The 23,791-nt window shown below is 47.1% G+C and overlaps 1 protein-coding gene across 1 annotated transcript; it reads right to left on the bottom strand.

Annotated features, from left to right (window-relative positions):
• Positions 1-1,537: 1,537 nt before the first annotated feature.
• Positions 1,538-20,368, bottom strand: LOC147262378 (protein phosphatase 1H-like). Its single transcript, XM_086201171.1, has 10 exons — positions 19,835-20,368; positions 14,493-14,682; positions 12,461-12,832; positions 11,144-11,256; positions 10,840-10,924; positions 10,025-10,143; positions 8,087-8,150; positions 6,772-6,879; positions 5,313-5,464; positions 1,538-5,239 (listed from the first exon to the last, which is right to left on the bottom strand). The coding sequence occupies exons 1-10, from the start codon at positions 20,068-20,070 to the stop codon at positions 5,092-5,094; spliced, it is 1,587 nt and encodes a 528-aa protein (XP_086057297.1). The 5' UTR covers positions 20,071-20,368; the 3' UTR covers positions 1,538-5,091.
• Positions 20,369-23,791: the final 3,423 nt, after the last annotated feature.

Genomic DNA, 23,791 nt, shown 5'->3' with positions numbered 1-23,791 from the left:
AGTCTGTAGTATTGACCAGGTACGACCTACGTTGCTGGCTCGCTCTGCATTTTGGACTCACGAAAAAGAAATGCAAAAGGGGAAAGAAACGCGTAGTCAAGACACCGATTTGAACGGAAAAATGGACGTCTGGAGCTGAACTCGGACTTTAAACTAGAGGTAAAGTGTGTGTCCAGAAGATGGCGCATATGCTGCCTTCCTCCTGCTTGTTTCTGCTGCTCCATTTAAAAAAAAAGGGAAGGGGGAAAAAAAGGAAAAAAACGGTCGGAATGGGACTTCCCCCTCGGCTTCCCCGCCAGTTTGATCCACGCTGCTCCATCGGACCCACTCATTTCCCCGTCACCGTGCCGACGTGCATGCGGCAGCAGCGGCGGAGGGACCGACGCGGATTTACTTGCGGGTTTTATGAGTTTGCAGCGGAGGATCGACGAGGGTGAAATAGACAATAGATTATAAAACCCGGCTGCTGCGCGGCGGCGGCGCGTCTGACGAGCTGCTGCCGTAGCAGGACCGCCACCGCCGAGTGGACTGGGACTCAGAAGCCTTTTACTCGGTTGTATTTCTTGTTTAAACTCGTTAAGAATATGGACTTACGCTGATTTTTTTTTTTTTTTACACGTGAATGTCTTTATTGGACCTTTTTATTATCAGCTCTCATTATTATTCATATAATGCAGTATTCATCTTTTTTTGGATTAGGACTACTACCACCATTAAAAAAAAAAACCCGCACGTGCTGTGCCTCTTCCCCCCGGGTCATGTGAGGAGAGTTACCGGTGCAGGTGATGTGGCGAAGGTGGTGGTTGGGTTTTAACCCCGGTGTCGATGCCATGGGTGGGGTTGCTTATTTAATCTGACCTCAATGCGGCCACGTTTTACGCGCACGCTCTTGTCGTGCGCATTTACGCACAGGAGACATTCAGTGGATGAGAAGTCAAGAACTCGTGGAAGGAGGAGAAAAAGGGGGGGAGCGACCCCCGAGAGACCAGACCGGCGCCGGTTGAGGTAGTAGTTTGTGCTGTTGGACGGGTTGGCGTATGAACCCTCGTGGAGATGACTGCGCAATCTACTGCCTTGCCGGCGCTGGTCTTCAGCCTCAGGAGCCCCGAGACCACCGACCGCGCTCCACACAGCAGCTGAGGTGCTGCTCAACTGTCGTATGTGTGCTTTTTATTTCTATTCATTCAAATAAAAATCATCTTAAATCTCATGTTGGATGTGAATTCTTGTTTGCCTGCACCTACACTCACCTTTGAGCCTGTGTGAAAATCAGTGGACACACGTTTGAGGACTGTGTTAAAAAAGGATCTTCGTGTGGAGAAAATGTGATTCATTCTGCTGAGTGGAGAGTTCACCTCTATACATTTTCCCAATTTTAATTTGGTCTTGTAGAAATGCCTAAATGTTTGTTTCATTGCTGCCATTACATTTATTTGTTGCTTTTTAAGTGGATAGAATTTGTTACAGGGAGCTTGCTGTCATGGTCAATGGTTTGAGAGTCTGAGTCCACTAATGAGTCTCTCAATGCAAACACTTGCACATTTCTTACATTGATCTTCAACATTTATTTTTTTTTTTCATTTTTGGAAAACAAAACACTGAAGGTAAACATTGCAATTTTTTTCCTCCCAAAGTTACACAAGGAAACAAATGTTTTTTTTTTCTTCATAAGTTAATCTGTCAGTCATACAAAATGTACATTTCACATTCACAAGCAGGGGTTGGAGGGGGGGTCAGAGGGGCACAATGGTCACTAAAAAAAAGGGTTCCCCAAGGGGGCTTCAAAATGCTACAGAAAGGTCTTCTCCTGTGAACCCAGGGAAGCAGGAGAAGAGGGAACAGCTGTGAATATTTCACTAAAGAGCAACTTCAGAGAGGAAAGCCTGAAGGTACAAGCTAAATGTTCCCTTACAGACTTCCACAATAATGTAGTGGAACTAATACACCACCTTGAGGGACTCCGTAACAGCTGGAACCTGAGTTGCAGATGTTGGGTGGCACAGTAGGATGAGAAAAACAAACATATTAACTTTTTAACATTCATCTAGGAGGGCAGAAGCATGAACATTCAACATATATCCTGATGTTTGGACATTTGATTTATCTGTTCACGGTTTGTAGCAGTGAACTGCTGACATCACGTGTGGAGCTTCGACTCAAAGTCATGTTCGTCTCCCACATATTGCACTAATCACCTACAACATAAATAATATCAAATTGCTAGCTTATATGATGGAAGAACAGCAAGACAAATATAACTAGTCATTTTCATGGAATGTACGAGGGGAAAATGTACCACACGATCTTCAAGTAGACGTTCCTTGAAGGTAGGTAGATAATTGTCAACTGCAAAAAGAAACAAAGTAAAGCAAACCAGATGACCGATAGTTCTCGTAACTAAATGGCACATGCATAAGAGGCGGTGGAACGATGGCTTCCTCATCCTGGCACTGCACAAGTTACAAATCTTTGGATTCTGTCAGTAGTCGCCTGCATTCCCCCTTTTATGAAGTCTCCCCGCTTGACAGTCAACTGCGCGAGCACATGACCTAAAAACAAGCCATAAAGCCTGTTGATTAACAGTTTCTGTAAAACAGCAGTTTATTTTTACTCCTTGATGTCATTTCTTATGAGTATTTTTTTTCTCCCATTTTTTTTTTTCTGGGAATCAAACGTCTTAAACTCTTAATGGGCTCTCTGATGCATCTCCTTCCCCTCGACTACCTCGTCTCCTGCATGCTAACTGAGAGCGACTGGCTGAGCAGGCCCTACGGAGACAGAATAACAATGTGGCTGACAACGCACACACAAACGTGTCCTCAGCCGAGGTCAAGAAACTTCTCACCCACTTTTCTCTCATACAAACTCTTGATTTCCTTCGTGATGAAACTTTAGCTCTTAGCGCTAGAAGTCATGGATGCTAATCACGCAAAAGGAAAAACTGTATGAGCGTAGTAATATGCATGTTCACAAATAACATTGCCACTGATAAGTCTGCAATACTACAAGTTACAGAAATACAAATTGAATCCATATAAAAACAAACGACAGTGTAAACCACTGCACCGTTGCTCAGGTTCCTGGAACCGCCAGAAGTTACTGCATGCACGGACACACCGTCAATCACTACATCAACGCACAGGACGTCCTCACTCCCAAACCGGATCAAGCAGCTTCAGCTTAGAAAACACGCGGGTCAATTTAAGCCAAAGACAGATTTCTTTTCTTTGCTCACCTCAACTTTGATTTTATTTTTTAAAAATATGTATTTTTCTTTGTTATTAATTTACCCATTCTCTATATCTTTCGTATGTTAAAACGCAAGGACACTGAAGTCGAGGTCATCTGTTCAGGGTTCATATACATATTTAATCAATAGATAGTTCCCACAACTTTAAGGAATAACTTCATGTCCTTATATTTTTTGAGATGTCTGCTTACACGTGAAAGTAAACAGAAAAATCCATGTCAGAATTTGCAAGTGAGCTAAAATTCGAGACGAGCGACATGGTTTGATGCAACATAACCGTGTATCAAAGTGATTAAAACTACGTCCATCTTCATAGAATCACACATAACTTTGAGATGCAAGTGTTTGTGAAGCAAATTTCCTGGCTTAAAATTCCATGAATTTTCCAAATTTTTCCCGAGTGTATGCATCCTGTGTGCGTGGCCAAGTCTAGGTTCAGGGGTATTTCTGGAGGCAATTAATTCCATTTAATTGGAGGAATGAATGGAAACTGTGCTTGCAATTACTTTTTTAACGTCATATCATATAAGGTCATAAACTGATCGCAGCGCTATCTAGCTTGTTGTAAGTTTGTTTTCTGGGGATATCAGGTTTATGTATCCATCGACTTGATTTATCACGAGAAACCTACTGTAGTTCTCTCCACTATTGTGAATGTAGCCTAGATCACTTGAGCTGATGAGATTGTGTCAGCTGATTTTTAACTTGAAAGTAAAGTGGAGTCCCGACCTGTCCTGCTGGATGAGGGGTTTTCGTGCAGCTACTGGAAACTAGCAGCACATGTGGTAAACCACCCCCGGGTTTCGGCACCTTTGAGTTGCCTCTGCAATAACAAAGTCCTGAACAGCAGTACAGACCGCTGCGAGTGCTTCTTGAGCGAGGGAATCCTTCAAAGCCACACTGTGGCACAAGAGAGAACGTAGCTGACCCGTCAGCTCCGTCCAGGGGTATGAGACAAAAACAGATTGGTTTTTTTTATATACAACTTGACTGTACAGTAGAAGGGGGACTAGCGTCTCGTTTCCACATACGTGCACCGTGAGTCCTTCATTGTGTATAACATATAGAGTGACAAACACTGCTGATCGGCACAGGGTGAGACGCTTCATTTGTCTGGTAGCCTGTAAGCTAACTCGTAGCCTGTTAGCTTGTTTTTGCTAGCACACTGCCCAACATCAGGTTATGTATTTTTAAACCGACTCAAGGTGAGTTTTCCTCTTCCTACTCCTTTCTGGTCATAAAATATTGATTTGACGTGTTCATTTTCTGGATTTCAGAACTGTTATGAGCAGGAAAAATAAGAAATTAAACAAAGGGCCAAAAATCAACAGAGAGGAGGAGCCTTGAGAACATGTCAGACATCACGGGGGTTTCCATAGGAAATAAATGGACTTCCAGTATATTATACAGATTTATGGACTCGAGAGGTTCGTATGTGGAAACGAGGTGTAGACGAAAGAGGGCGAGCCAAGTGTACAGCACAGCGAGAGAGGGAGGGAGAGACAGGGAAGCTTTCACATCTGTGCAGGAGTTCAGGACGGTCCTTACAAGCAACAAGCTGACCACTGACTCCCAACGATGCTGCTCAACAGTCATGACATCCGTTTTTCTTTCTGTTTAGTTTTGAAAAGACAAGCAACCTCGTTCATTGGAGAATCAATCCTGAACTCCGCCACAGATGTGAACCACAAGCATCTCTCAGTGTTCTTGGTCTGAGTAAGAAAAATGTGCAAACAGCTTTAGGGTAACTGAAAAGGGGGTCCAGGTTTCAGGATCTTGGTGGTTTCAGAGCCCACAAGCCCTTCAGGTCCTTGGGCCAACATCGTACCCTGCCGGGTGGCTCAGGGCTGCCGATTTCCATACATCAACGGTATGATGAAGACAGAGATGTCGTCCCCGGAGCCCAAACGCTCGTTGGTGATCCTCCAGCCTCTGTCCCTCAGCACGCCACGCGCTCGCATCACCAGGTCCTGAGCTGCCATTGTGTACCTGACCGGCAGAGGCAGACGGTGGTGAAGCCTTAAGTTCACACAGGAGGAAGAAAGTAAAGAATGCATCTTACCTGTGCAGGTCATCCGGGTCGCAGTTGGCTAGGAAGGTGGTGACGGCCTCGGCTACTTCCTGATTGGAGAGTACGTCCCAGAGGCCATCGGTGCCCATCACCAGGACATCGTCAGCCCCGTGCTCGTAGTGCATCAGGTTGTATACCTTCACCTGCACGCCAAAAAAGCATCAGCCTTTTACTTTTGACAAAACGATCCTTTCAAGTGAAATACTTGCATGTTTGTGTGTGTAATCTATGAAGGTGTGCATCTTTATAAAGCGTGTGTTTGGTTAGGAATTAAACCCTCAGTGCTGGGCACCCATGGGTGAGCTGAGAACGCCCTCTTACGGGCTGTGAAAGGATCTCAAGTCGCGGCTCACTTTTTTTGCAAGGGAAAACATTTCTTATTTAAAACATTAAGTAATGTGTAGAATAATATCCTAAAAATAGGAAGGAAAGTATGATTCAAACCATGTCAAGTTTCGAAAACAAATAACACATTCTATTTTCTATCAAAATTGACCTTTAAACATCATCAGTTTAAAACGGACAGTTTGGAATGCTAACGGCTAACGCTTCGTTAAAAAGAGCCAGCGGCTGATATCCCTGCCAACACTGGAGACATTAGAACTCAGACCCTAATCAAGAGAAAGATTTGAGAGCGCTCCCGGCATGATGATAACTCTCGCCCTCGCCCTCCCAGGACGTGGCATTTTATGCACTTTGATGTCACAGCGAGCATCTGAAGAAACCACTGGTCTGTCTTCATTGATCGCGAGAGGGAGAGAGAGAGACAGAGACGTAAATCGCTGAGGAGCGAAGTCTTCACGGTGAACCTGCTGTGAACTCGCGTGTTGATGAATTAAAGATCAAGCCAGGAGCTCCGGGAAGAAAGAAAAAAAAAAAAGAAAAAGCAAAACTCTACGAGACAAACTAGGAGATGAAAGTGCTTTGAGGGGAAGAGCCAGACGAAACAAACAGGTGAGTTCAGGTAAGACGCAGCTAAATGATCTTCCCAGACGTCGTCGTGTGGATTGACGCTGACAGAGGTTGGGGAAGTCGTGCGTCTTCTCAGGCTCACCTGGGGGGTTTTGAAAGTTAAGCAACCCCCTGTCCAGATGTGCACGAGATTCAAGGAGACGGATGCTTTGAAACTTCACTTTCACAAAATGAAGTTGAGGGGCGAGAGCAGCGGAGAAGGGTTGACAAGTTCATGAGGTTCGTCTCAGATTACAGCGGAGGGAATCGGATTGTTGTGCTCCCCCTGCTGGCGACATGCTAACACGCACTTAAAGGCATGATTAGTAAAAGAGATGCTTGAGGGCCAAACGCCGGCTTCATTTGGTTCTGCTGTGAAAGACGAACGAGCAAATTGAGGTTCTTTTGGAGGGTCCTTGTTCTGTGTAAAGAATCATCACATTCACTGGATTTGAATCATTCACGCAGATGGAAATGTGTAGAAATGTGGCGCCGTTACCTCGGGGCAGCAGGAGAGGAACGGCTTGATGTAGATGTTGGAGTCGTGAACTTTGAGGTCATGGTCGCCGAGCCCGCGAGTCACGCCGATGGTTGCCAAGACCCGAGCCTGCAAAACAGAAGGCGTTGGTTTAAATGATTTGATCCTTTTTGTACAGGTGGGCTGCAGAGACGCTGCTGCACTCACGTGTCTCAGATGTGGAACACAGACTCTGCCTATAGAAAGAGCCTTCAAAGAACACTGGACTGAATTCTTAATCCTATCCTTATCAAATATTTACGTTTATATGATGATTAAAAATGTAGGAAACTCTAACTGTAAAATGCATAAAACCTTTTTGAAACGAGAATCTTTGAAGGCTAACACAACGAAACTCCTACAACGCCACACTTGTTTCGCACTCTGTTCAAGCCAAACTCCATTCAGAAAACCAGCATTTTAAAAGCTGCTCCTCGTTTTGTAGAAAGCCGCCGAAAAGCAACATTTCTTAGTCAAGAACAATTAGCATCATGGTGTTGTAACATCGGCGCCATTTTTTTTAATACATTTATGACCATTAAGTCGCAGTAAATTTGCAGCTGGAAGCATTCATACATCGTTTCCACTGCTGCTCACAGCGAATCACTTTTCACATCACTTTCATCATTCTGACTGCCTCTGGTTACTGTTACGAACCCTCCGCTGCAACAGGGCAGCACAACGTGGTCCTAGCTACCGACAGACTGACACACAGGAATGTCCGCCGAGGCAAATCTACTCGGGAACTGACCGTTGATTTCCATCGACAGGTTGCGGCTGCCCAGGTTAAAGGTACGGTACGGGTCTGAAAGGGACTTCTACTGCAAATGTAGGTGGCTGGATGTAACACAACAAAGAGGTCTGCACAACAAATAAAACAGACAAGCACGATGCATCGCCTCCTTTCAGTCAGCAGCGATTCATCAAACGTTGATGACAACGCTTCGAGATGCTTGTTAAGTCTCCCGGCATCAAAGTGAAGCGACGCGACGGGAAAGATGGAAGCGTTTGTTCTATTTATCTGCTGCTTACAGCCTCGTCATCTCATCTCCCCCGCGCTGTCCCACAGGGGAATTAATGATGTCATCAGCCCCATGGTGTGTGTCAGTCTGAATCTTTGTGTGTGTGCCCACTGACATGTGTGGCTCAATTACTACCACATCAAAAATTCTCTGTGTATTTCAGACAGTTAACAGGCCATGAGTTGCAGTTCCACTGAATTCCAGAGTAGAAACGCACACACACACACACACACACACACACACACACACACACACACACACACACACACACTCACCTTTTTCCCTTCACCATATATGAGTGGAAACTTGAGATCTTCATCCTCTATTGTCTTGTAAGCCCTGTGTTTGAGGGAGGAAAAGCAAAACAAAGCCATAAATAAAATTAATTGTCTCTTATTCACACACACACACACACACACACACACACACACACACACACACACACACACACACACAGAAAATTACTACAGATGTGCTGACACCTCACATGATCAAAGGGTGACCCTTTATTATTTGAATTTCATAACACTTGAGGGTTTGCTAAAGGAAAATGGTCAAAACGTCAAACTCCCATGATGCAACAGTGTCTTTTTTTCAGATCCTTGTCAGTTTGTAAAAATAAGCACCACCTCATGACACAATGACCCATGCGCCAGAGAGAAGCCTGCTGAGGCTCCTCCCTCCTGATGACATCACAAGTTTCAGCTTGCTGCGAGCGCGTCTCGCCTCCTCTGTCGATGGAGGTTCTACTTTGAGGAAGTGGGGGGGGGGGGTGCATTTCAGACCCACCAAAACCACAGAAATGAGTTCAGATGTGCACAAATTGAGGCAGAAGTTCGCTGGAGCTTTGATGTCAGCCTGAAAGACCTGAGATGCTGCCAGGCTAAAACTAGCTACATTCGACTTGCCGCTCAAGTCAGCGGAGAACATCAAGCACTTCTAACGGCTGCACGCTGGCTCTCTAAAACTTAAAAGAATCACTGTCTTCAGTGCGGCCCCCTCTTGTCTCTTGGTCTTCAACAGTCCTCACGTTTCCATTCAGGTGTGTTTGAAAACTTTAACACATAAATATAAACCTATTCATGTCTCCATGTGCTGCTGTTACGGGATTATAAGCAGTTAGTTCATCAAGACAAGCAGCAGGTGGCGCACTGATTCTCTTGTTTACCTCTGCAGAGGAGGAGGCAGCACTTCTCTGGTTTTTAAAGGCACTGATTTAAACCCAGTGAGTGAGTCACCGAGCAGGGAGAACCCTGAAGCAGGCTACCCTGCTAACGCTCTCCACAGCGCTTCACTGTCTCAAACAAGTCAGGCGTTGGCGTAGAAAAACGGTGGCGTATTTGTTCTGTTTCTGATCTCTTGGTTTCCTCTGCACGTGCTGCACAGTAAACCGGGCAGAGAGGACGGCGTTACAGCCCAATGACAAGTGAGCAAAAGCTCCAGAAGCCACTGCAGATGAACGGACACCGTGGTTCTTGAGGGGCCTGTGGTTCTGCACCAGGCTGACTTAGGAGCACTCTGGTCGGGCGGCGGGGGGTGGATGAGCTGGTTGTGTGGGAGGGGGTGTGTGCAGCCCAACCAGGACGATTACTGTTGTATATTTTTATGATATACAATCAAGGCAACCATGAGAGTGAGAAGACGCCCAAGAAACTATGAAGACCCAATATCATATCAATGACATGTCCAACAATCACTTTTTTAAATGGAGTTTTTCTGAGCTTTCTGATGAAAGTGAGTCTCATTCAAGCAAACGGACACATGAACTCACAATCCCTCTTTTTTTCCCCCCATAAAACTCAGAGACTTTGATCTTTCTTTTGTTCAGTTGTTCAAACGTACCTCAAAATATTCCGAGGGTCTTGTGGTTGGACTCGCTGGTCATATGCTGCCCCCTATTGGTTTGATTCCTGAACTACTGAGTACTGCTTTCTTCAGGTCACCTCTGAAGCGCATTTTTAAAATCAGTTGGCGATGATCACATTTGTCAATACAGCAAAAACAATCACCAGTTGATCTGAGCTGCTGCTGTTCAAGCCAGGAGCTTACAGGGTTGCTGCAGAGATACAGACCCCCCCACCAACACACACACACACACACACAACAATGGAGTCCCAGGCGTGAAATGACGCCGATGCTGGACGGCGAACAGACACTCATGATGAAGCGGAGGGGCCGACGGGCGACGCTGATCGTGAGAGAGGAAGACTCACCATCCGTTCATGGTGAAGTCCCGGTAGAGCATCCTCTTCCCCACCTCCTTCCTCTGAACTCTCCGGGGAAATTCCAGGTGTGTGAACTCATTTCCTAACAGGTGAGGCTGCATGAAACCCTGGAGAACACACGCCACCTGAGTCAATAAGCTGCGTCGACATCTGATCACATGACATTACCCCCTCACCATCATCTCTTCGGCTCTCTCGGGACTTGATACTGATGCCGATATCGGAGAGTTAAAGGCTTTACAAGACCCATTACCTTTTTTTAAAATTATTTCTTTATGTTAACTCTTTGTGTTCGTCACAGGGTTCCCACAGATCCCAGCAGATCTGACGTAGGAATGTTGAACGCCACTTTTAATGACACGTTGGCAACTCGCCAACTCGTTACTCATTGGAGTAACTAAGACTGAGGGAGTGACGCTGGACCTTGAACACAACAGAACCTCCGACCTCTTGTTATTATACTCCATGATCGTCTCACGTGTCCTTTACTGCACTTCAAAAAGCCTTGATAGTCCTGGACAGGAGACCCTTTACACAGGAAGTTGATGTAAACACAAACATTGTGGGTGACACTCCTGGTTCAGGAGGCTGAACGCACACGGCGAGCAACATTTCTCCTGGTCCCACTTCTCAAGCTGCACACGGTTTGAACCGAGTGTGTGAGTACTTGCAGCTTGGCTGGCGTTTGTGTGTGTGTGTGTGTATGTGTGACCGACCTCGTTACACACATTTGAGTCGCTGTTGTTAACTTCCCCTCAGATCATTTCTGGCATTTCTCAAAAACCCATATCCAACGTTCTTACCAGGAACTGCAGCCGCTGACGTTCGGATTCTGGAGTGAACTCTGTTGAAATGGGGATGATTTCATTGTTTCTAATGATGATAGCCCTGTAGAGAACACACACACACACACACACACACACACACGTGAGCTAGATTTGTACATTCAGAGAACAAGCAGCTCGATTAGCTGCAGCTGCCTCAACAGGATGTTCTAACAGCATCTGTCGTCAGGTCCTGATGGTGGAATTATAACCATCCCCTTTCCCTCTCTCTCTCTCTCTCTCTCTCTCTCTCTCTCACACACACATACACAAACACACACACCTGCTGTCGCCTGCGTTCCCCACGTAGAGTTTTCCTAACAAGTAGACCACGGTGAGTGCCGTGCAGCCTCCAGTGATGTTGTAGCTGTGCTTCTCCCTCTCGATCTGGGCATCCTGCAGGAGACGGACGGGGAACGTTTTCACTTCTGTTCAAAAAAAGCCTACAAATCCATGATGAGGTCTACAATACCAACGAGGCCAAAGACTAGCGTGTGTGTGTGTGTGTGTGTGTGTGTGAGACTACTGTAGATGACACTGTTGTATGTTCAGGCTGAAGCAGCTTCTTGTTTCATTTCACAAGACACATTGAGCTTTTATCTTTAACTACGTCACGTCTCAAAGCCTCAACACATGAAAATGTTTCTCCTCTGAGGGGGGAGACATCAGTCAGCAGCTCCTGCAGGATTAAGCTGCAGTGAAACTGTGAATGTTGGAGAGCTTCTGTTCACTCAGGTCGGGCGGTGGCGGCGGGTTGATGTGAAACAGCTCTGACTGTCAGCCTCGATCTCCGTCGCCATCTAGTGGTGATTACGACTCAAAGCAAAATTTAGAAAGATGACACGGAATTAAGGAGGCCGTGAAAACTTCAAAAGGTTTATTCCCATGTTTCTGTTTCTTCAATGCAAAAGTTTAAAAAAAAAGCAGCATTAAATGTGGCTTTGAGAGAGTGGGAGTGGCCAGCAGAGCAGCGCCGCAGTGGCTCCATGTGTGTCGAATGGCAGCCCGCAGTTGGACTCCTGCGCCTCCAAGCTGTCCAAGTACTCTCAGATGGTATGAACCAAATAACAGCTGCCTGAAAACGGTCTTTCTTGGGACTTGATACCACTGCAGCTGCAATATCTCTCTAAACGTCAAACACGCGCATGTTACTACGTGTCTATTATGAGGATTTGGTGGGTTTTTGTGTTCATTTTAAATGTAGAGTTTGGGGTTTTTTGGTCACTTTGGGGCAGATTTTTCTTCACATTTAATGGAAAAAATGATTCATTGATTTACTGTGAAGGAAAAGTAAAGGGTGAGAACAACGGCGAGTTCCAGCCCTGACGAGGGTTTCGACCCTCAGTGACTGAAGCGCTGCCTCATGACAGCGAGCGGTGCGATGACGGTTCGCCTGGCTCATACGTGCTCGTGCCGCTCAGTTCACCTGCGATGATGTTTCCCAGCAGCCTAATTGATTTACAGGGGATATTTCAGTGGGCTGGGATTAGGATTAGAGCAGATTAAAGTGTGTGTGATAAAATGCTGATGATGGGATGATAGAGGCCTCCACCTGTAGAACTGCAACCTTTCCTCTAGATAACACAGCCCAGCCCCTCACCATCTCTTTGAAGGCGTTCTCTATGGCCCCCACCACCAGGCTCTCGTGCTGGATCTTCTTCTCCGTGAAGAAGCGAGGAGGAGGCGGGGTGCTGCACGGAGAGCCTGGAGCGCCCGCTGCACCTCGCAGTGACGCGGCCCGGGTCAGGGAGCGGTGAGGGCCTGGGGTGTTTCCCTGCAGGTAGGGGTTGTTGTCGGGTTCCTCCCCCAGTATGGTGGGGGGCGGGGTCGACAGGTTACGCAGGACTTCGATGACGGACTGGAGCTGGCAGGCGATGTGGTGCTGCAGCAGACGGGAGGCGACAACTGCTGCGCCCGAACCAGCGTGGCCGTCAAACAAGGCCCAGTAGTTGAAGATGAGCCCCTCCGCCTCCTGCAGAGCCACGACACAGCATCCATTAATACTTAAAACACACACACACACACCTAATAATGACCAAACATGCACTTCTTATCTAAGGTTCCTCATCCACACAGTCTTTATTCAACTGTTACCAGACAGGAGGTCAATGTGTGTGTGTGTGTGTGTGTGTGTGTGGGGGGGGGGGGGGGGGGGTGTAGGTAGGAGGGGGTGCAGGGTGTAGGGAAGGGGGTAGGAGTGGGTGGGGGTTGAGGGGGGCAGAAGGGTGTAGCTGCCGCCTCCAGAAAAGCGCTGCAGCTGCTCTGAGCGCCTTGAGTTGACAATCTCTGAACTCCAGAAAGGCCATCAACGCATCACCATGGCAACACACAATGTAGGGAAAGCTTGTTCTTGGCGTCCATATTTATCCTCAACTATTTATATCTGGACGTGTGGCTCGGTGACAAAGACACACAGAAACCAGGTAGGCGGACGCACGTTGACCTGGCAGACACGAGTCCCTTCGCCGGCGAACAAGTCAGCTTTACTGTTACTGTTTCCGCAGCATGATGCGATGTTTCACGAAGCTGGCTCCACCCACCTTCCACTCAGCTCAGATTTTACTGAGAATCAGTCTGGTAATGAGGGTCACGAGCCAAATTCTTTGCTGGACCAATCAGAGAGGAGCAGGAGTGGTGAAGCTTGATGGCGTGGAAGCGGAATCGCATGTTGACGACGGTTCATTCACGGCGGATGTGTTAAGAGTCGGACGAAGCGTCACGAGCAGTTGTTGAAACTTTATCAAATATCAAGATATTGAAGCAGGAACCAAAAGAATGGCTAAAACTACCAACTGAAGGTAAAGATGAGGTTGCTTTACTGCTAACAGGGTTGGGGAAAAGCTGCATTTACTCGCTTGTACTGCAATAAAGACAGAAACGGCAGTTAGCGGGGGCGGAGCAACGCAGAATATTAACCTTGAGTTTAGTGAATCAGTTCGCTGACGTCTGCAACGGACGAAACACACAGACACACAGATCTACCCGGCGCCTTTCCTCGCTTCATCCCACAATCGCTACCTGGGCCTTTAGGAGCCCCGTCACTGGGTCTGTGCTGCCTCCTGTCGTTTTGTAGGATCTGGGATTCTTGAGCCTGTTGAAGATGACTTGAAGGCAAAACACCACTGAATTCAAATGTTGCACCTTCCAGTGTTTTGGAAATTGCAGGACCAAGTAGTGCGATTCCTTGTGCGGCTCCACTACAGGGACATGAGGACACAGCAGCTCATCTGTGCCTGACCAGAATTTCACAAATAACCACTGGAAACAGGAAGTTGTTGAATTCGGAGGGAAGACGACAGTTCGGAGGATTTCTCATCTTCAAATTCAACATGCAAGGATCATTAAGGGTGGATGTATGTGTGTTCAGACGGAAAACCCAAAAACATGACGCCTCCGGCCCTCAGCTGCATCGTACGGAGGAATAAAAATACCACAACTCCACCTCAGTCTGAAGGAGAGACAACCAAACACGAGGAAAAGCTCCAGAGTCCACATGTATGCTAACTGATGTGACACTGCAGCTGTACTGAGAGGCTGGTTGGAGGTGTGTGCACGTGTGTGTGTGTGTGTGTGTGTGTGTGTGTGTGTGCCATTTGTGAGGATTCAATTATGTACTAGAAGTCCTCTCTCACCTCCCCCAGCTGGCCGTGCTCCATGCGCAGCCCCAGGCCCTCTCCGTTGGGCAGGGAGTTGCGTCTCTTGGCGGTGGGGGTCTTGCTGGGTGTCGGCGGGGGGCAATAGCTCATCGGCCTCCTCCTCGCCACGACCACCTCGCAGCAGGCCTGGTCCTCGTTCAGGGCGCTTTTCCCGGCATTAATCACCCTGCGGGAGAGCGGAGGGTGATGCGGGGTTAGATGAGCTGGCTGAGTGCGGCGCAGGTTCCTGATGGAGCTCAGGGCTCGACACACACAAGCAGCCCGGCTGTGTTTGCGCAGCTTTATTTACCCGGACGGACGGCGGACAGCGACACAACATGTAAAAAAAACAAAACAGCAACACTGGAATCAAAATGTCAGCATGTGTGATTTTAAGCCAGCGACATTTTGAAGAGCACAGTCTTTTATTCCAGTTAAGTCTTGTTTTTATTGTATTGTTCAGACCTGTTTCAGTTCGTGTATCTGAGTTGATCAAAAATGATCAGTTCTTTTTCTGCATCGTTCCAGACAACCGACAAGAAGAGTCATGATCGCAGGTATTCACTGGAAATCACCATAGCGGAGCGGCACTCGTGGTACGTACATTATTCTGGGACTGGGTGTTGGTCCGTTGGTGCCACCATTATCGTTCTCATGAAATTTTAATCATGATACGAAATGATCGATACCACTTTAGGAGGAGAGGGGAGAGACGTGTGTTCTCTGCGGGGGTGAAATGAAACCGTCACACACGAAGCAAACGCTGTTACGTGACCACTGATAAGTGCAAAGCTCATCATTTCCAAAAATGAAGACCGTTACCAGGTTGGTAGAATATAACAATATCGCAAAACAGCGAGAGCAGTCAAACTATGAACGCGCAACTTTTTTACTGGCCGTCTTCAGCGGGTAACAGCTGCAGCTGATGTAGCTGAGGCGCCGGGGGAAAAAAGATGAAGAAATCGTGGAACTGGCAAGTCTGACAGGCGTCTCTGGAGGGTGAATGTGTGTGTGTGTGTGTGTGTGTGTGTGTGAACTATTTATAGACACAGACTGTTGGTTGTTTTCTGCCGGGCAACATCGTTGGTTGTCTGTATCTGCATGGAATGATAGCTGGCACACGTTTGTGTTGATGAGCATAACCAGTACATATGGATTCTGTACATCAGTGTCGGATGGGAAGATTTGTTCACGTTTTCATGGTTAGGTTGCGCGTTTTACTTTGTTGTCATCTTGTTTTTTTGTTGTCATTTTAACAGCGGATACTAGAAGGAGAGAATTCCAGGTTCAAAAAGGACTTTTAGTCAAACTAGATGCAATAAAGGGTTTAAGCAACTGGTTTGAAAGCTCCATCATTCAAACCGAACTAAATAAAAAGAAGAATCCCCGGAGCGGCAGAGCGTGAAAGCGTGCTCTGCACATGTATCCCTATCTGGGAATGCACTCCGAGGCTAAAGACGCATAATGGAAGCATTGTAACAGCCTGCCGAAGCGTTAGTCATGTCACAATCAACGCAGTTAGATGCAAGGTTTGAAGTACCACATCATAAAAGTCTGATGGAAACTAAAAAAAATTCAAGAAAAAAAATCCCTCACATGTTTTTGAGTCGGTTTTAGCCTCTTTTTTTCCGAGTAACTGTTCAAAACAAGAGACTGAAATCAGCTCTGACATCGCGACTCTTTACTTGCGTGACCATCGAGTGTTCACGGTGATTCCAAAACTGTGCCTCCATCTCCAAACAGCTTGAAACACGGCCGATCCAAGCTGGAACGGCGGCAGGTGGCAGTCAACGGCCAGGACCGCCTCTTCATCTGCTCTGTAACAGACACGCGGAACCTTGCTGAAACTGCCAGCTAATAAATATGGCTAGCGTAGCGTATCTTAGCATAGCATAGGTGAGATGTATGTGATTGGACAGTCATGTTTGCCATATACATTTCTTTTACAAATGTGGGTCAAGGCGAGGGGATGAGACCCCCAGCAGCCGTTTAAAACTTTCCAAGCACACGCGACACTTGAAAAACCTGACTTTCAGAGCTGGAGCAAAATAAACGGTCGATGCCAGAAGGAAGCCCCCCAACAATGCTGGGATGATGTCATGATGGCATCAGCGAGGCGTTACATCAGGTTACTGATGATTTCTGGAGGCGCCCGACTGCACTTTGCTGCTCAGAAAAAAGTAAAGCGAAAGTGCTGACGCCGACTGGAAATGGCTGTCTCAGACGATCCGTAGGTCGTCCCGCAAGAGTTCTTCCACTGAAGGCGGCTTTCACAGGGGCAGCTGAGGCCACGGGGAGCTGGAACTGGAGCGTAACCAGGCAGCAGGCCAGAACTTATGCAGAGGTACATATTTATACCAATATGGAAGCTTTTGTCGCCTCCCTCCAACCTCCTTCAGCCATTATGTTCCCTCCTGTCACGGAGCCACAGGGACATGGAGAAGAGCAGCAGCAGCGGAAGCAGCAGGCTGGAGCTGGAGTCAGAAATCAAGTTTATAATGAAGACGGAGGCAGCAACGCCGCTCCCCACTGAGGTAATCATGTTAGTCAGATTACTGGCGCAGCTGCAGTCGGGCTGCACAACCACAACAGCACCACACTTGAAGAAGGTAATAACCAAACCACTCGCGCCATAGCGAACCAGACGTTTCTCAGCCTCTGTGAGTACAAACAGAAACTTAAATAAAAACTCAAACAGCTTAAACTCCAGGCGTCTCCATAAAGACGATTTGGCTTCGCCCTGCTCCTACTTGACCGTTTAATTTGGTCCACCGGACCTTCAGAAATATTCCTCAGGCACTGCGACATTTTAAGTTTTATTTTGCGTAAGTAATTGTTAAAGAATATTGATATTTCCCAGCTCCCAGTGACATTTTGGAACAGTCCAAACTCAGTCTTGTGGTTCGGTCCAGGGGTGCACTCATCTGAAGGCACGTTGAGATACTGGCGTCACAAAAACTTGTCATGTGTGGAAAACACCTTTAGTCTTGAGAGTGTCTGGAGTTCAGTAGATTCAAGCTCAGGTTACACCCTATTGGTGGAGTGTTAACAGTCCTGACCTGAGTCCTGACCCCCAAGTGTCTCAGGGTTTCCTTGTTCTCCACTGAAGGGACTACAGACCGGGAGACAGACCATCGGATTCGCACTGACTTTACTGCACTGTTGTGATGAAAGCAGCGCTGGACCGAGGCAAAGATCCTCATCTACGGGTCGATGTTCCTACTTTCACCTACGGCGAATATAAATGGTTTCCTCCGAAGTCGTCCACAAGGGACTAGGGGTAGAGCGTCAAGAGGAGCCGGCTGAGGTGGTTGGGCCATCTGGCCAAGATGCCATCGCCTCCCTAGGGAGGTGTTCCAGGTACATCCAGCTGCAAGGACAGACCCAGGACCAGGTGGAGGGGTTAAATCTCCATGCTGGCCTGCGTTTACCCACCTATCCACCTTCAGCCACTGGTCCTGCTGGAGCTTATCCCAGCTGTCATCGGAGGGAGGTGGGGCAAAACCTGGCCATGTCACAGGGCTCACATAGAGAGAGGCACCACTAGTCACACTTACAGGCCATCTAGAGTCTCCAGTTAACCTGTTGAACACGTTTTTGGGGTTTGGGGGAGCAAACAAAGGAAGGCCGCAGCCGGCGGATTTGCTGTGCGGCAACAGTGCTAGCCACTGCACCGCCATGGCGTCCACCCAGGAACGATCCCCCAGTAACAGCTGGTAATGCAGCCACAGCAAGAGGTCTGGGGTCCCGTGGTGGAAACGCGGCCTTCAGGACTCCACCCTGGATAACCAACCACAGCTTATCGGGCCTCGGCCACAAAAGTTTTATGAAAATACAAGAATTTGGAGTTTTCGTGAGCCGTCAACAAAATGGTTGACCTGCCGACTGGCAAGTTAACCACCACCGCCGTGATGGGTGGAGTCGTACGCCTTTTCCTCCGAGAGGGAAATTGCGATTACAACACAGGAGGCTTTAGTTACAGAGAGGAGGTGAATGGAGCTGAACTCATTAACCACACTAGTCCCAAAGAGATGTCTGCTCTCAGTGTGTGTGTGTGTGTGTGTGTGTGTGTGTGTGTGTGAGAGAGAGAGAGGGAGACTGTAAGACAGGCATGTAAACACCTCAAGCTTTCTGATTATTCAAATACAAATTCAGAGATACAGAGAAACACCTCCGACTCCTTGCGTTTGCCAAATATCTCCAACTATGTTGTCGTAACCCAGCAAGAAAGAAGAGAGACAAAGAGCGCATTTCTAAAAAATAAAAGCATTCTTTCTCCTCGCGAGAGCTTTGAGCTGTAAGGGGAACAAGGAGAACAAGTCTTTAAATTCAAAGAAGACGAGGAACTCGTTCTCAACAATGCATTTACACAGAGATCCAGTTCTTATCCTTCACTCCAAAACCTGAAAGCCACTGAAGACCTGTTAGCTCCATGGTAACCGGGCTCATCTGAGACCAGCATCAGGGTGGAGTCAAGATGCATCCGCGTTCGTAGAGGAACTGCTCGCCAACTTGAAGAGCGCCGCACGGAAGCAGGGACCACCGTGTAATAATTCTGAGAAACTAGTTAAGCCAGTACGCATTCTATCATCATCATTATTATTATTATCAAAATGTCTTGGATTCATTAGCTTTCTGCATTGTAATATTTCGTTCTGTTTTATTCACTTTGGTAAGTTTTCTCCTCTTTTTTCAGTCGCTTGATTGATGCACAAATGCTGTTAAACTTTTTTTTTTTTTTAGATTTCAAGATTTTACTGCTGATTTCAAATTGTATGTAAATGTAATTTCCCTCTCCAGCTTTTGTTGCTCTAAGTTGTGACCAATTATCCAGGGAGAGGAGGAGCAGAGGAAGAGCAGGCTCCTCCTCTCACCGAGCTTAACGGAAATGACGCCTACAGTTTTGGAAAACGTGATTTTGTTGATGTGGGTACTTAAGTTCTTGAATTTGAGAATCTGTAAATCTGTGCAATTAAAAACCAGGAGCCTCCTGATCAGCTGCTGGCACGCGCCTCTGGCACACTCTACGTCATCACTTCCCTAACTGAGATCATTGATGACATCATGTCTCTCTACACCGCGCTATCTCAGTGACGTCATCCCACCCCCCTACCCCTGCAACAGATGCTGCTTATAGAAGGTGAACCATGCCGTGGAAACCTGCTTGCGATCTTTGCGTGTCACTGCGCACCGCACAGAGAGCACGCAAAATGACGCTGCAGGTGCGTGTAGGTGACAACAGGTGCAGCTTATCTGTGCGTGAGACCCTCGGTGGGGGGGACGTCCCGGACCCGGGCCTCGGCTGGGTGTTTGTTCCAGCCTTGAATGCTGTTACTCACTCAGCGTATCCGGTGGCCCACGGTAATCTCCTGGTTTCCTTCAGGATGAGGATGGGCCGGGCTACGTGGTCCGCCGAGCACTCGATCTCATCCGGGGACAGTCCGAGGAACTCAGGTCTCATGTAAGGGAACTTCAGCGGCAGCTCCGAGCCGGGGTTGCCCCCTCCACCGGAACCGCCACCGGACATGATGCCACCCATGAACCCGGCCACGGCGGACTTGACCCGTGTCAGCATGTTGTTGGTGGCGCGGCGCGGCGGGTTGTCCGCCGGCCTGTGCGCGGCACCGCGGCTGCCTTTCGCCGGATTCCCCCCCAGCTCGTCCGCGCTGCTCGACGACAGATGAAGAAGAGGCGGAGGAGACCGTCAGACGGTCACCGGCTCATTCATCCAGGCGGCGGCCGCTGCTGCAGGAGAGGAGGCGGAGGAGGAGGAGGGCGGCTGGGACGCCTCGGTTAGAGCCCTGCACACCTCCACGGACGGACGACATCTCGGCTCTCGAGAACGCGGAAATACACGATTAACTGGTCACGTGACGCAGCCGTGGAAAGCACACTGCAAAAAAATGTTCTTCGAACCATCTTATATGTACGGAGGCTTGGGCTTGACAACAAATACAAAACAAGACGCTGTGAAGAGCATTTCTGACTGTAAAAAGAGTGATTAGAAGTGTTGGGGAATGTGCAATAATATTACAATAAAAACTGAGTTTAAAATACATTCACGGGGAAAGAAAAGCAAAGAACTGAGATGAACATGTTCAACATTGTAATTTTATCTGTTTTCGAACGCTTTGATCGTGTAAGATTTGTTACGGGAAAATTATCACGTTTTTTGTTGTTGTTTTTTTTACATTTTTTGACAGTAATGAGCTATGAAATCAATACAGGAACCCCCTAAAACTTTAATATCCTAGAAAAACAACAGCGTGTGGATGACAACGTTCTGAGTTCGTTAAATCTGATTGACACTCGTGCTCACTCAACATTTGGAGGCTTTTGTCCTCTGATAATGAGCTGTACCCTCTCGTCCTTGGAGCGGTTCCTAATGTTTTTTTTAAATCATATGATGGGGATGGAAAAACTATCTCCCAGTAAAACCAGTATAGCTGAACAGGACCACCAACTACTGCAGCCTCCAAAATGACCATTAAGAGAAATCAACTCTTCCCTCAAAGGGACTGAATAAATCTGAGCATTATAATCCCGCTGACGGGGGATTTATCGAAGGGTTGCTGGATTACACGCAACACGAAACCTTGTTGCTGGTTTTAATGGTTTGTCTGATCCGTGTATGACGTGTTTATGAATCCTGTTTAGCTTGAAATTTACTTGGAAATGATAGAGAGACGTTTTTACAACCAAACAACTGGTTCATTTGTTTTTAATGTCTAATAAACGGTTGCAAGTCAAGGAATTTAAGAGCGTTTCTTCTGTTGTCTTTTTTTGGAAAATGAAAATAACTTGGGAACCTGTTTCTATGTATGAACTCATAAAACTTTGCCTTGAGGCTCTGGGTTATTCTCTTTTTTTTTGCTTTGTTTTGTTTTTTTGTTTTGCAGTGCAGAATGAGCAGATTACAACATCTGACAAAAGGTTAAATCCTTCCTGGAGATACAGAGAGTCTCTACTGCCACTGCGCCGGGGTAAAATCTACCGTTAACAAAATGTTGTTGTTCTTTTTTAATTAATGAAATCTGTGTACAGCAATCAGCAATCTGTCTCTCTCCAGGTCCACCTGCATGTGCATGCACAGGGCCATCAGGAGCATCGGGGGTTCAGTCTCTTGCTCAAGGGTACTTGGACGTGGTCACCGGGGGAAGTGGGGTTTGAACCAGCGACCCTTCGGTTGCTAGACGGCCATTCTACCTCTTAAAATAAGCACTTTTGAACATTTCTTGATTCATTTTATTTATTTATTCAACTGAGTTATGCTTTCTTGTACCAACACATTATGACTGTTGTTATTATTATTATTGCTCGCTCTTCATTTAACAGTCAGACAGTTTGATCATTTTGTAAAAGTGTTGTGAAGCATCCACACCTGAAGTACTTGATTACACCTCCCTATCTTGTCAAAGTGCACACGAGTGTGTAGCCTCACCTGTGACAGGCGGCCCTCTGCTAATGGAAGCCATGACGGTTGCTGTTCCTGGAACAAGTGGCTGCTACCCTGCAATACACCCTGAATCCCAACAGATAGAGCCATAACACTGCAGTGTGCAACACACACACACACACACGCACGCACACACACACACGCACACACAAACACACAGAGGTTTGCTTCAGTAGAATATTCCACTTACTTCCATTCATATTGACAGCCTAACCCAAACCTTAATCCTAATCCTAACCCTAACTAAATGAAGTCTAATCCTAATCTTGCCCTAACCTCAATTCCCACCTCAACTGTAAGATTAACCAGGACCTCAGAAATGACATTTTAAAGACTTACTTCAAATGTATTACTTGCCATCAGCGGGGAAGCTGAAACGTTGGGGTGCCTTGAAAGACTCTTAATTCAGTTGAATATTCTAAAATGTTTGGGGCTCCTGTCAGACGTGGGCCAGCACACGAGCAACAACACCCCCCCCCCCCCCCCGGGGCCCATGGGACACCGCCCTCGTGTGATCTCATCTTCAGGTCTCACCTGAGTTAAGCTCTGTTCAAGTCCTCATTGAGGAAGCTCGGAGGAGCTGGCGGGAGGGTTGCATATCCAAAGTAGTCAGATACTCATTGTTTACGTTGCTGTTGTTTTTATTTTATCTGCTGAAGTTATGTGGTGGTGCACGTGTGTGTTTGCCACATTGTCCCGCGTGTGTGTGTGCCCTACAGGTTGGGGACGGCTTCACTAATCAGGCAGCCACCACCAGTCTGTTGTCAAGATAGTTGTTAGGTAACATGTCCGTCTTTTGTGTTTCTTCCTGAACTCGGACAGTTTTCTCTCCGTGTGCTGGAAAAAAAACAAAAAAACAAACCTCTCCGATTTGTTGTGAGACCGAGCGAAGCAGCAGTCAGGTCACCGTGTCCTTTCTTTTATGGTTTGCCGTGCTGATGTTATTGCACAACGATTCATTTCAAAGAAACGGCATGGCTGCCAGTAAACCCCGGCTCAGGCGGCTTCTCGCGCTGGAGGTTTTCAGTGCATTTGTCTCTGCATCTGTACACTGAGCTAAATGCTCTTTACCGCCAAGATGATGAAACTATCTGAGCTCTGAGTCACGAGCCTACTTCCCTGTGGGGCTCTCAACAGCAGCCAGATAGGAATTTCACACATTGCTTCCAGGAATTCCCTTTTAGGTTTTTTTTGATGTAACTCCCATCTGTTTCTGCCACATTCTAACCCTCACAGCTCAAACTGTCATGAAGTTGAGTCAGAAGGAAGTTTTTGCCTGGGGGACGAGCAGGACTGAAGTCTCGTTCCAGAGGGGAGAGAATAACGCAGGCGCAGGTGACGTGCGGCGATAGCTCAGGTGTACTGGCCCTAAAACTGATCAGTGGGCTTTAACACACTCATCGGAGCGATCGGGCTCACTGGCTCTCCTCGTCTGACACTCCAGAGTCGGTTCACAAGCATTAACACGAGCACATAATCGATAGCGAGAGCGCTGAATAAGCAATATTTAAGCATAACTTACCCTTTATTACAGAACTTTGTGATCTCTATTCTAAAGTGTCACCATGTAAGCAACACACCACCACGACCTCTACCAGTTTTTCCATCCTAGTTAACCTGAAAACCACTAGCAAATTATTCCGAGACACCGTCACTGTTAACTAAGAATTAACTTACCATTCCTGTGTCCTTATTATAAACCTTTGCCACTCAATGTTGGGTTTTGTTTTTCTGTATAACTGCAATAATGCAGCTATTTTCATGACCAGTTCAGTCAATTTCAAGGAAAAATATCCGATACTTGCTTCTTCCAGGCTCTTAAATGTCAGGATTCGACAGT

The sequence above is a fragment of the Aulostomus chinensis genome, chromosome 4 (assembly GCF_037954235.1).
Source record: "Aulostomus chinensis isolate RoL2024-O1b breed Wild chromosome 4, RoL_Achi_v1.0, whole genome shotgun sequence".
Taxonomy (NCBI): Eukaryota; Metazoa; Chordata; class Actinopteri; order Syngnathiformes; family Aulostomidae; genus Aulostomus; species Aulostomus chinensis.
The sequence above is the reverse complement of the archived record's forward strand: the minus strand, read 5'-3'. Positions and strand labels throughout refer to the sequence as shown.

Excerpts from the sequence above, each read along its gene's own strand:
- LOC147262378 (XM_086201171.1), bottom strand. The coding sequence starts at position 20,070 with ATGCTGACACGGGTCAAGTCCGCCGTGGCCGGGTTCATGGGTGGCATC. Across the intron at positions 14,683-19,834 it reads TGGGCCACCGGATACGCTGA|GGTGATTAATGCCGGGAAAA; the intron begins GTGAGTAACAGC and ends GCTCTCCCGCAG. Across the intron at positions 10,925-11,143 it reads GGGAACGCAGGCGACAGCAG|GGCTATCATCATTAGAAACA; the intron begins GTGTGTGTGTTT and ends TGTTCTCTACAG.